This window comes from Lycorma delicatula, chromosome 1 (assembly GCF_047948215.1).
Source record: "Lycorma delicatula isolate Av1 chromosome 1, ASM4794821v1, whole genome shotgun sequence".
In the NCBI taxonomy this organism is placed as follows: Eukaryota; Metazoa; Arthropoda; class Insecta; order Hemiptera; family Fulgoridae; genus Lycorma; species Lycorma delicatula.
Window position 1 is genome coordinate 55,732,546 of NC_134455.1, and position 13,902 is coordinate 55,746,447.

Consider the following 13,902-nt stretch of genomic DNA (forward strand, 5'->3'; position numbering starts at 1 on the left):
AGAAGGTTGACAGTTTTTGTTATTTGGGAAGCACTAGCGATTTTGTTTTAGCATCACTAGCGATAATAAATGCACCACAGAAGTAAAAAAGAAGAATAGCACTGACAAAATGAGCTTTCCAGGTTAAAAAGAATATACTGACTGATAATCATATGAGTATGCAAATAAGAAAACAGTTCGCTAAAAGTTATGTCTGGATTGTTCTAACTTACGGGTGTGAAACATGGATGCTTGAGAAAGCAGAAAGAAAACTGGAAGTAATGGAAATATGGATCTGGAGGAGAATAACAAGAACAAGCTGGTGGATAGGAAAAGAAATGATCAAATGTTAGCAAGTGAGTGAGAGGAAGTCCTTGCTAAATGTTACATGAAGAAGAAGAGCGAAATTGATAGGACATGTAATATGACATGACCAGTTCTTAACAAATATATTTCAGGACAAGGTTTTGGGTAAAAAACCTAGAAGTAGACCGACAGCAACCATCATCAATAATGTTAAAGAAGAGATGGGCCTTGGTTCATATAATGAATTGAAGAGAAGGGCGGAGATGAGACTGACATGGCTAAATCGAAAAGGCGTAGCCTTTAGTGAATGATGATGACATAAATGATTTGAAGATATTTAAAAATTTTTGACATCATTGTTTAATACTTAATTGTTATATCTTAATGATAAATACAACCCAATTTTTCCTGATATAAAGTATTTTTATTCAAAATTGAAGGAAATTAGTAAGAAACTGAGGGTAAAAAATTGATTTACATTTTAATATTCTAAATAAAATCCTCTCTACAAATTAGAGACTACTTAATTAGTTTCTTTACATTCTCTAAATTTACTTACTTTCATCAAGACACAAGATTCTTGCTTTTGCATTTCTTGTTAACAACTTTTTGAATAATATATATATATATATATTAGATAAAAGAATAGAATTTAATACACCTGATTCACCTCAAAATTCATTTACTGATATCAAATAAGTATATTTAGATCAGATGATAGGACAAGGTTGGAGAAACAAATAACTACATCAAGTACTTATAACAAACTTTAAAAATTTAATAATCCATTACAATAAAAAATGTTTTTCCTTTTTTTTTTAAAATTAAGTAAAGCTTATAAATATGGTGCACAGTAAGGTGAGAAAAAGTGAGAGACTAGACCACATCAAAATAAGAAAATACTATTATAAATAATAATTCTATACACTTTCTTAATAATTCTATATTACTTATCCAGACACCATCCATTTTTACAAAAACACTTAAAATCTATAAGGTAGAGACCAACTGTGTGATTATGAGGTTAACAGACAGATCCCGAGGTCAGGTGTTTGAACAGGGAACCCACAATGTTTTACTCTGTTCCAAATCAACAGCTGCCTTGATTTGTGTGCACATGTAGGCAACATTCACACCGGCTGGTATAACAGCTATAACAGAAAAGAGTCAGGTATAGTGTAAGCATGAACAAAACTAAGCAATAGAGAATGGATAACATTATAATACATGCACTTGTTATTAAAGAACTGTAATGTTAGATAAAAACGACCCAGGCTTTACTTTATAATTTAATGAAAAAAAGAAGAAAAACAAAAAATTAAGACTCAAAGAATTAATAAGAGCAGAAGGGAATTAAATTTGATGGAAAAAGTTATCAATCTCAGGCAATTCAGGCACTTTTTATGATCTTACTGTCTACATTATAAATAAATTATTGTCTAAAAATCAGAAGATAAATGATATTGAAAAATACTACATACAGTACATTAAAATGAAATAGTATCAGACTGACGTTAAAATTATGAATTAAAACACAGAACATTTGACCCATTTAGAATTAGATACAACAAAGCTTTTTTATTCTAAAATTGAAACATTATTAGTTTTAAGGCCCTCATAAAACTGTACTATTTTGAATTTAACGCTTGCTCTTACTCTTGGCAAAGAGAGTTTTCACCAATTTTTTCATGGTAATTTAGAGTAGTTAGTAAAATTTTCAGATTAGAGTCCTCGGTAAGACAAGTCTTACCAAAGATTGTAATACTAAGATTTAATGATCAAAAGGAAATTAATGAAATGATTTTTACAACTGTAATTTCATTCTGAATTAAAAGATCATAAATGAGGACCATTCCTAAGTTTACTACCAATTAGCACGAGAAAAAAATTTCATTTACATAAGTTATATATGTCTAGATTATTTTTCCATACAGTTGTTTCGTATTTAGGCATTTATTATAGAAGGAAAGCATTTTTAGAGCCTAATCAAACAACTACCCTGCCAGGATTCCTATCGGTTTTTACTCAATTTATATACATTCCTCTTTGATTTCCAAGAGGTTAATAACCAACTAGACCATTATCTTGACAGAGAGGTAGTCATTTGGCACAAAGTCCAAGTTGTAAAGAACTCTGAGTCAATAAGTTTAATTGCCGAAGTAAAGCCTTTGTGTAACATGTAGAGTGGACTTTACATTATCATGCAGCCCCCCCCCCCTAACTAGCATTAAGCACAAAATAAGTCTGTATTCACTGTTTGAAATATTCCTTAATATCTGCATATCACAAATCTTGGCCAACATCTAATTCTCAGTCACAATTCTGAGCTAATCATCTCCATTCAACAGTAGTGCTCAAGGAATGTAAAAGCTGTAGTCATTCTTTGTGCACAACAGTCAGTAGAATTAAGTATGTGCAGTCAAAAGAAGCCCAGAAAAGATGTGAGGAAGAAGAAGGATGAAACTAACAGATGAGGTGACTGGAAACCACAAGATGATGAAGGAGAAGCCTTGGCACAAAAATGGATGAAGGAAGTGGTGGCATAAGGGGCTGTCACCAGGCAGAATACCAGATGACGACATCAGTCAGTTTTTTATAACCACATGTACAAAACTTACAGAAATTTAATCTGCTGTATGATCCTATAAAGAATTCCAAATCTGTTCAGTTTTTTCAAACAAATTCAACACTCATAATTGAGAGTTGCATTTTCACACTCTTTTCATGAACATTGTGCGTGCCTTTCTATAAATTTCCAAAACCATTCTCTCACTGTGCTGTCATTCATAACATTATCATAAATTTTACACTATGTAAATGTATCTTGATGGCACTGTTCAACTTGCAAAAATGAATTGCTATTGATGGGGGTAGTAATGCAGATTCCATTTTAATTTACTGCTCTTTTACTGGGACTAAACAGAATATTTCAAGATATACTGCCTAAGATGTTGCAGGCATAATGGAAACCCAAAATGTTTTTAAGTCAAGGCCTTATCAGCTGACCCAGAATCTGTTTTGTTATATGAGTTCACAATTCGCTTAAATATCAATCTTGAAAAAGCTAATATCTATCTAACCTGAAAAATTATTATTTTGTACAATTTAAGAATTTTAAAAATATGTAAAACACCTATATATCTTCAACTAAAGTATTACCAGGGAAGAAATAATTAAAGAAATTTCTTACATCATTAAATATTTTTAAAGATATCTTATTTTTTAAAGTTATATCTTATTTTATCTTTAAAGTAATCTTATCTTCAAAATAAAAAAAAAACCGTAGATTTTAACCAAGAACTAAAATCCTTTGATTTTGGTGCTAATCAGATGTTTGCTTTTCCTACAGCAATTAGAATGCAACCTAATAACATTTTAAGCATGGAAAAATCTTACATAGAAACATCTAAGTAGACTAAAAACTACTTAAATGATACTAACCTGAAATATAATGCCTATATTCAGCTTCCAGTTTTAAAGCATGTTCATACATTTCTTTAGCTACCTTAGCAGTAACTTTATCTAGAGGGTATCGAGTATCCTTAACTTCTTTTATTTGTTTTGTTGACTTAAATTTAATGAGAAGAACAATTGGGTAGATCTGATGTCTATGAAGACGCTCAACTGAAGCAAGGCCTACATCAATAACACAATGACAGTTCTGTAAAAAAAAGCACAAATTATAATTTTAAATAAATAATAATTTTAAAACATCATTATCTGCTTTATGGCTCTCAGACTTGCAAATGATACAAAATACTTTGTATTTACAAATTATAGCAGTCGTACAGCAAGAAAGATTAAAAATCTTAAAAATTTCCAATTGTAGAATGCTGGTACACATGAGTTTATGTGAATGTACAAAAGAATGATTGTTTCCATCAATCAGCAATGGCAAAACATGGCTAGTTAGAAACAAACACGGCAAAACATGTTTGAAAAAAGCTGTAATCAAAACTCAATCATGTGAAAAATTATTCAAAAATAATAAAACACTATTTTTATAACATAAGCAGATAAAACTCTTCCTAAGAAAATAACATATTGTTTCAACAAAATTGCCAATAAATTGGCAGATTTTACAGATAAATTATAGGGAACAAAAAACACATTTCTGGTTCAAAAATATCCATCTGCTTTGGCAGTCTACTAAAGGAATAAGAAAATATAGCTAGGTACCTAAAAATATAATTATTTTCTTTAAATTAAGCAATTACAGGAAATAATCAACAAACATATAAAATAAAAAGTTCCTTATCAATCATTTTATTTATACATAGTGATAAATCTATTATACCTTGTCACACATATCTTTCACTGCAGACACTGAAGTACATTCAAAAAAGCTGCCCTTCTTTCGGTAATCAACAAAGAGATTATCAGCAATGCCTTTCTCCATGGTAGCTTGAGAACAGTGCATTACTTCAGGCATACATCTCGTAAATTTATCAGGAAAATCTTGGATTAATTTTTCGGTAACACAGTCAGCAAGAGGACCAACAATTAAAACAGGGCGAAATACTGGATCAGCTAAAAAAGAAAACAAAAAAACAACGTATTAATTTCACTTTTAGTTATAGCATAAAATAAATTGGGATTCTATTTAATGCTTTAATTGTAAGAGTTGTATCACAAGATTAGATCATATTAATGAAAAGTTAATATACTGCACGATTGCCAGCTGTTAACTTTAACAAAATCATTCTTTCTGTAGAATTTCAGTGAGGTTTAAAGATGTATGGATTGAATTCATTCCATATTTTCACTGCTGTTAGTTTCTTCTTTTATTTCACTCCAAAAATACATAAACTGAAATCCTATTATAATAAGAATTAATATCATCAAGTACTTTATTATTTCTGACAGTACATTTTTAAGCTATTATTTTACTCACATGTTTTTCTATATATAACTTTTACCAAGCCTTGCCACCACTTGGTTTATTACTTAAGCCTAATCTATACATAATAATCTATCTACAACAATCTACGAAAAATTCACATACTAATTGTTTACATTGAGATTGTTGAAGAAAAGCCATATCTTTTGAATGGAAAGTCTGTCGAATCAAAACAAAAACAAAATACTGCAAAAGAAAGAGAGTAGAAATATTTTAATTCTTTGATGATATATACAAATACCTACTACAATAAAACAAAGTTATAAAAAAATAAGATTGCAGATATTTGTGTCTTTTTCTTTCTTTTGTTCTAGAAGAGTGTGCCTTCAAGGCACATTTCAATAGAACAATTTTACTTGCAATTAAAATGATTTAAAAACAACTGCAAGTAAAACTATTTAAGTTTTTTATTTTAACTAAGGAAAAAATTCATACATAAAAAATGCAGACTGTAGTTTATTGACAGCAGCCATGAAGAATACAATTTCTGCAATCCTTATAACAATGAGTGTTAGATAAATTAAGATTCTGTTGTCATTGGCATACGTTTTAGACTTTTTGAATGAAAAAATATAATGATTTTCTTGGTGTAATGTAAACTAAGATTACAAAATCAGGGTTGTATTATCTATAACACAACAGTCTGTGAAAAACATTGTATAATAAAAGTTGTTCTCATTACAGTAACAGAAACTGGACAACGCTAAATTTGTATATTACTTTTTAATTGTTTTCTTTAATTTAAAAGTTCAGATGTAAAACAAATGATACTGGCAAATAAGATGATAAGACTCCTAAATTTACATTTCTAAAACAATAAGATTCATTTCTAAACAATAAGAAATTTGTCATTAGAACAAAGTTTTCATAGAATATTAAGAACTTTAAAATATTAAAAATTCCCTTAATATAAATATTAAAACCACTGATATCAACCAGGAGGTCCCGAGTTTGATGCTGGTCAGGCATTTTTTATAAGCAACAAAATTTGATTTCCATATTTCGTTCACAAAGCTTCAAGCTTATGTGTTGATATTAAGCAAAAAAAAAGATCCTATCAATATTTCTTATAATAGGAATAAGTTATAAAATTATATAAAATTGAATCATATACATCGTACTTTAAAAATAAAATAACAAATAAAAAAGAATCATAAAAAATAAACCATAATAAATAAACCATAATGTTATAATTATTTACAAAATAATACAGAAATTATATCAATATATACAAGAAAACTACATACAATTAAGTCTAGTGACTCGTTGATATGAAGCAAGAGCTGTTTCTTCATTTAGGGTTCCAGAATCACTGTACCATCCTAAATTAATATTTGAAAAGCTAGCTAATTCTTTTGAATCACTTCGTTGATGTTTTTTTCGACGAAAGAAGCTACGTCTAGTGGCTCGTCTAGCATCTCCTTCTAAATCTCCCAAGCTACGACGTAAAAGTAATTCTTCTTCAACTCTGTAAAACAAAAAAAAATTGAATAAATCTACTGAATTGCAGGATATTTTCTATGCTTAAGCTAATAGAAAATTTCATAAAAACAAAAAACAAGTATATAAATATGAAATGTCAAATAAAATATAAACTACAAATATGCATACGCATTTGTAAATTTTTAACTAAAACTATCTTGGAAAACATTTTGTAAAAAAAAAAAAAGAAATAAAAAAATAAATTATAAGAAAAATCAAAAGACTGAATAAAGATTGGAATCAAAAGTTACAAAAAAACATTCAACTGCAATAAACCAAAAATTATTTAAATATAAGTTTCATATAATAAAAGCAAGTAAAATAAATAGAAAAAATATTTCTTACTTATATTTACTAGGTATGATGCCACATTGCTGTCTGTAACCATCTTCATCAACAAGCCAAGCTCTCCAGTGACCAGGAACACCATTGAACATGGTGTTATCCACATACAGAACATCATCCTTACGGAATCTTAATTGCAGAGCATCACCAACTTCACCAAGCCGATCAAACAAGGCTCTAATGTAAAAACTATCACCTGGCTTATCTTTAATTTCGTTATATCCTACAAAAAAGTAAACTGAATTTACATAAAGAAAAAATTGTAAAATACAACTAAAATATTTTAATAAAACTAAGTAATGTAATATTAGATACTAAGTAATATAGCATTGACTGGTCAGGTTACATAGTATAAATTTTCTATTTATTTTATTTTAAATTTTTTTAAATGTTTAATTATGATGTGATATTGATATATATGGAATTGACTTCATATGTTTTTGTATTTATTTTAATCTTTCAATTTAAAAAAAAAGTTTGATATGTAACTTTGTATAAATATATCTTTTGTACACAAGTGATGATGCAGGATCTCACAAAAGTGCTTTTGGAATTAAAAAAAAAGGCAAGTATCATTTTATTTACTTTGCAATTCTGTACTAGGGTTGTTAAAGTTAGTTTTTGATTATAAAAAAAATTACATTATATATATATATATATATATATATATACACACACACACACACACACACACACACACACACACACACACACACACACACACACATATAAAATAAATATTTATAATTATAACATAATATTATATAATATAAATAAAAAACAACTTAACTACCAAAAGACAGTAACAAAAACAAAAAAAAAACCCTATACAAATAGCAACTTTTACGGGATCCTACATCATCAACCAGTACACAATTCTACAATTACATCTAACAAATAATAAAAAACTTAAAATTTAGAAGACCCATTAATAACCACAAAATTTGTAGTAACAAATTTACTCAAAACTCCACTGCCGTTACTAGAATGATGTAAATTTAATACACTTCCTGTTTGTAGATATTGCTGCAATCTTTACAATCCACCAAGTCATTAATTAAAACATAATCTTCCAATACAATCTGATAATTCGTCATTTCATACTTTTGTATAAATTTATATTTATAATATTTTTCAAGTATATTCATTTTTTTATTTTTATTATACATCTCCAAAAATTCCAAATTATTTTTACAATCAGTAATACTATGCTTACATTGCAACAAATGGTAGGCCTCATTAGACATACTTCTTTTTCTGTTTCTGTAAGCATTGTAATGTTCTGTAATTTTTTTAAAATATCTGTTATTTTTACCAATATGAATTTTATTACATTCAATGAAACGACTAGCACTAGATAGGGAATCTTGGAGAGCTGCATCAAACCAGTCAAATGACTGAAGACAAAAAAAAAATACATTCATTACACTTAATTTTGTATATTCCCCTTAGTCCTCTCCATTATTTTTATTATAGTTATTCCTTATACATTCATAATATTGTTATTTGGTTTATATGCTTTCTTATAATTATTTTTATCACATACATTAGTAACTTTTTCTTATTTTATGTGTATAATTGTATTCTAGGAAAAAACTACTACTGATCTCTGTGTTACTTTCTTGAATTTTTGTAAAACTATCATGGTACTTCAAAACCCATTTTACAGACTTTGTCTATAATTTTATCATCAAAACCATTAAATACTGCTATTAGTTTCATTTCATCTATTTATTTTTTTGAGTTTAGCTTTGCTCTTTTTTAAAACTAGAGAAACACAAAGAGAAATTAAAAAATAATTTTGATAGAAAAATAAATCAAGGAATTATAACAATAGTATCATTTTATCATACTATAATTTATCATATTTTATATATTTAATTTAAATAATATTCATTCTAGATCTTAGATATTTAATTTAATATAATTTATCATACTATAATTCTTAACTTTGCAATACAAAATTTATATCATAAAAATTATAATAAACCAAATTCTAATAGGAGAAATTATAAAAGTTATTGAAAACAACAAACAGAGTTAAATAACAATTTTATGAACTTTATCAATACAGTTTTTGATGAAAAAGAAAAATATAATATAATTATATAAATATATAATATAATTAAAAATATCACAATTGACAGGGAATATAAAACTGAAAGAATGGACATTTTTTGATAAGATTCAAAAAAGATATATTATAATTAGCCATAATACAAAAATATTAAAAAAAAACATAATATAAATAATCAAAAAATTATAAAATTTGCCAAGACTAATACACCAATTATTATGTATAAAAATAAGTACATACAACTTATGAATAATTACAATGAAGAAAATGATTTTAAAGTACAAAAGACCCGATAAACAAATATTTAAAAATTGTAAAAGATTTAATATCTAAATATAAACCAATATTTAATTATGATAATAAATTAGGTTATCACTCAAGATTATATCCACATGTAACATTACCCCCAAAACTTGCTGGATTACCAAAATAATTACATAATATTAAATACGTGTGTAATAATAACATAAAATAAATAATCCTATAAGACTGTTAATAAATTTTAGAATGGCACCTATATACTTTATAGCTAAAATTCTTAAGAATAAAAATGAATCTTAAATATAAACATATTGTAAAAAATGGTTATGAAGTCATAAATAAGTTAAATTCTATTAAAGCTCTTTCTAACACTAAAATTGTTATGATATCACAAACATGTACCCTAAATATACTGATTGATAAAACAATATATATAATAAAAAACAGTTTAAAGAAAACCATGAAATACATTTCTGCAACATTTCTCAACTTAGGGGTCGTGGTGATATGAAGAGGGGTTGTGAAATTACCCTACAATTTTACATGTAATAATGAACCCATTTTATGAGAAAAAACATTTATTATAAATATTTTACTAACACTTATAAGTACACATGCAAAGAAATAAATTAATGCATTGGTTTTTCATTTAAAAGTTTCTCCATACATAGATCTATGTTAGAAACACACAAAACCAAATGTTTTCAAATGATAAAAGATTCCTATATTTAATTTTTTGGGCAACCATAAACAAAAAACCCCTTTTTACAGAAGTAAGACTTGGCAAAAGGGAATAATATTTTAAATGCGTCTGTGAGTAAATTTCCACATTTACTTTCATGAGCAAGCCAAAACATATCCTAAATCTTCAGATGTGAGTTATAGTTGTAATATTTTATCAGCAGACATTTCAATGAGCTGGTCGTGACTTTCAGCTGGTGATGATTGCAGCTGCAAGAACAACTTCAGTAAACAGATTCAGTGCCCATCTCTTCAAGAAACCACTTTTATCTTCTGGAAATACTCTGCTAACTCAATTTTTAGCTCGTACAAATGCACCTTCATGCTACCTACACTGTAGTGAATAATGGTGTCTTCTTCATCAAAATTTTTCTCAATACAATCGGAAGTGAAAATATATGAAACATATGAAAATTTTGCTTTGAAGGCAAATAATCCAGATATCAAGCTTCTTAATGAAAGCATGAACTTCCTTCCTGTCAATTATAAAATGTTTTATCATGTCCTTATGAATTCACATCCATTTAAATGTGTAAGTCATTTAAATGTGAAAATACATCAGATAAGTAACCCAGCAGCAACATATACTCATTTTGTAAAAATCATTGAGAAGGGCATTTGTTTATCCTGAAAAATATTATTAATTCATCTTGCAATTCTAATAATCAGGATAACACTTTCCCTTGCAATAACCATCTGACTTCTGTATGGAAAAGAAGAGATTTTTTCTTTTTTCCCATTTCATCATAAAGTTTAGCAAACAGCCTACTCTGAAATGTAATTTAAATTTTAATGAAATTAAAAATTTTCACAGCTTTAAAAAAAAAATTGTATGAGATTATCTGACATATTTTTTGTGGCAAGAGCATGTCTGAGAAGGAAGGAGTGCATCCATTCCGCCCTTGGTATAAGATTAACTTTTAATTTTTTCAGAAATCCAGTGTTATCGCCTTTGCACCATCACTACAAATGTTCAATTTATATTAAGTTTTTAGTAGCTTCACATAAAACATCAAAAAGTCATTATCCTGTTGCGTGACAGGTACTCATTTGCAAAACAACATATTTTCTTTGATTGTTCTGTCCCTATTGCTTTCAAATCTCACAAAACGCAAGAAATGAAAAATGTTGCCATATTTGTTGATTTATCAAATTGAATACTAAAAACCTCACTTGCAGAATTATCTGATCGTGAACATTGGCAGCCATGTATTGATTTGTATTGACACTGTGTTGTTAGAAAGCGGAATTTTTTTCTTCTTTTATGCCCAATAAAATACTGACTATATCAACTGCAGCAGGCAACAGAGGTTTTCTACAATTGTATGGGGGTTTAGACATTTAGTTACTCTTACTGCTATGAGATAAGATGCTTCCAGTATACTTTTATCGCTATGGCTTTATTTATAAATAGAAGCACGTATATTTCTCAAAGTATGTAATTTTCTTTCAAAAAATTTCAAGTTTCAAGGGTTTGCTTTCATCACTGGATGTTTAGTTTCTAAACGTTGAATTAATTCTGATGCTTCATGCTTTTACTGGAGAGGAGTTGAAAGCAAATAACATAATGTGGCTTTCCATCCAATGAGGTAAAACCATAATTTAAATAACTGTCATTGTACAATTTTGTCTTTTTACCAATCGATTCACTGGATGTAGATGGCTTACCTCATTTTTTTATAAATTTATCCATTTTGCATAATAATCTAATTGATAAAAAAACAGTTATATCATTTGACTACACACTAAAAAACTTCAGTTTTTTGATTCAAAACTGCAATCTGCAGTTTTCTGCAATCCCTTACGCCTCCAGAGCATGACGTGTTCAAACATATCAAATGCTTGTTCAAACATGATGCTTACACACATAGCAAATTTTATTCAAGCAACCAAATTATAAGGAGCATGTAGACATCAAGTTGAGCTTGTAAATTGCTCATGTTTGAACACTTCATACGTATGTTCATACCTATTGCTATCAACACAACTGAATAGTTTTAATTAGGTCTCATTGGGTTGTGGTTGGGGGTCGCAAAATATTCATTATTTATATTTTTCACTTTTTGGGAGTTGTGGAACTAAAGAGGTGAGAATCACTGCAGTAATGCATTGATCACCATCATAAGGAATATATGTCTTCAAAATTATTTTGAATATGAGAACAACTGTTATTCACAAACAGAAGGAGGAATACCAATGGGACCACCTATATGTGAAATTATGTCTGAGATTTTTACAAAAAATTTTGAAAGTATAACACTTCATCATATATTGACTAAACACAAAGTACTATTACGGAAAAGGTATGTAATGATTATTTTGGCCATATATAATCCCTAATGAACATTTGATTATTTTAACAATTAAAATAAAAATTTTTAATTTTCATGCAAAATGTAAAATAAAAGAAAAATGGATTTTTTTGATACTGAAATTGGAATAAACAAAAACAATATTATACAAATACTAGCTGTACCCACCACGCTTCGCTGTGGCACATTGTGGTTGCATGGATGAGAAATGAGAAACAAAACAAAGCATATGTTTCATAGAAGTTTAATTTTGCAATACTTGTGGATATACAATATTTTTTGTTTTTCCACTGTATGCATAGATATAAAGGCTATCTGGTTTGCCGACTCAGGAACATGCACATACAGTTGTCCATGTGAGAAGCAATCCGCATCTAAATCTAAACCACACAATTCTAAAGATTGACCTTCAGCTTTATTGATTGTGATTCAAATGCCAATCGAATTGGGAATTGCAATCTTTTAAATTGAAATGGTGCATCGGTCGGGATCATGGGTATTCGAGGAATGAGGACATCTTCACCTTTGAAAGGCCTTGTTAAAATCGTTGCTTCCATTACATTATTCATCAATTTCTTAACTGCAAGTCGCATGCCGTTGTAGAGTTTTGGCTGATTAATATTCCGCAGCAGGATAATTGGGACACCTATTTTCAATTTTAATATGTGTGGTGGCATCTCTGGCAGATCAAGTGAGTTTAAAAATTCTCTTGCATAATTAACTACTTCATCTGCTTCCACAACGGTGTCTATTGACTTATATGTAATTTCCTCACTTTGAATGCTGGATTGAATAACATTATTAAGTTGATAGACATCTTTATTCTTTGCGGCAAGGATAGCTCGTTCACTGAGCCAATCGTGATTTCTATGATTAATTTGAATATCAGGAAATACTTTTACGATCAGTTCTTCTTTCGATGTTACTAAATTACAAAAATTATCAGGAAATGATATTGGACTAGACATCTCATCGAGTGACAGCTGTCCGTTTCCAATGTCCAGTAATTGTCGTGAGAATACCTCAGCTGATGTATCATTCAGCAACTGGACACGCATATTCGTAGTCAACTGCAATGTACGTACGTGTCGCCACAGTGTTGAATATTTCAGGCAAGCATTTATTTCGTCTGCTGGTGTCGATCGAGAAATTAAAGGCAATGTTTGCCTAAAATCTCCAATCTTCAATATTTATCAATGCTTCGTTATAAATGCCTTCTGTAAATTTAGACAAAAGTGAATATTTAACCTAACAAAAGGATTTTTTGGTCATTATGTAGGGATATTATTTTCTGTGTATTTGGTTATTTCGACTTTTTTTGTTTGCATAGTCTTAAGTCTATCTGGGCTATAAGAAAGTTGGGTGTTTTAATTTATTTACTGTAAGTCATCCTTCTTGGTGGCTTATCTTTTTGTTTTGGTGTTTTTTTTTAAAAAATAAAATACAGATGTTTTAGCTGTTAAATATAATTCAAATAAATTTGTTACTTAATCAGTTGT

General features: G+C 28.5%; 1 protein-coding gene across 2 annotated transcripts in view; it reads right to left on the reverse strand.

The window, feature by feature from the left end:
- Positions 1 to 1,039: 1,039 nt before the first annotated feature.
- The window catches only part of LOC142318344 (disks large homolog 5-like), a 112,141-nt gene continuing 99,278 nt past the window's right edge, over positions 1,040 to 13,902 (reverse strand). For both annotated transcript variants that reach the window (XM_075354933.1, XM_075354932.1), the window contains exons 24-28: positions 7,013 to 7,235; positions 6,433 to 6,653; positions 4,583 to 4,815; positions 3,727 to 3,946; positions 1,040 to 1,436 (exon numbers count right to left, since the gene is read on the reverse strand). In XM_075354933.1, the coding sequence (XP_075211048.1) occupies positions 1,330 to 1,436; positions 3,727 to 3,946; positions 4,583 to 4,815; positions 6,433 to 6,653; positions 7,013 to 7,235 (1,004 nt within the window). In that variant the 3' untranslated portion in view covers positions 1,040 to 1,329. The remainder of the gene's footprint in view (positions 1,437 to 3,726; positions 3,947 to 4,582; positions 4,816 to 6,432; positions 6,654 to 7,012; positions 7,236 to 13,902) is intronic.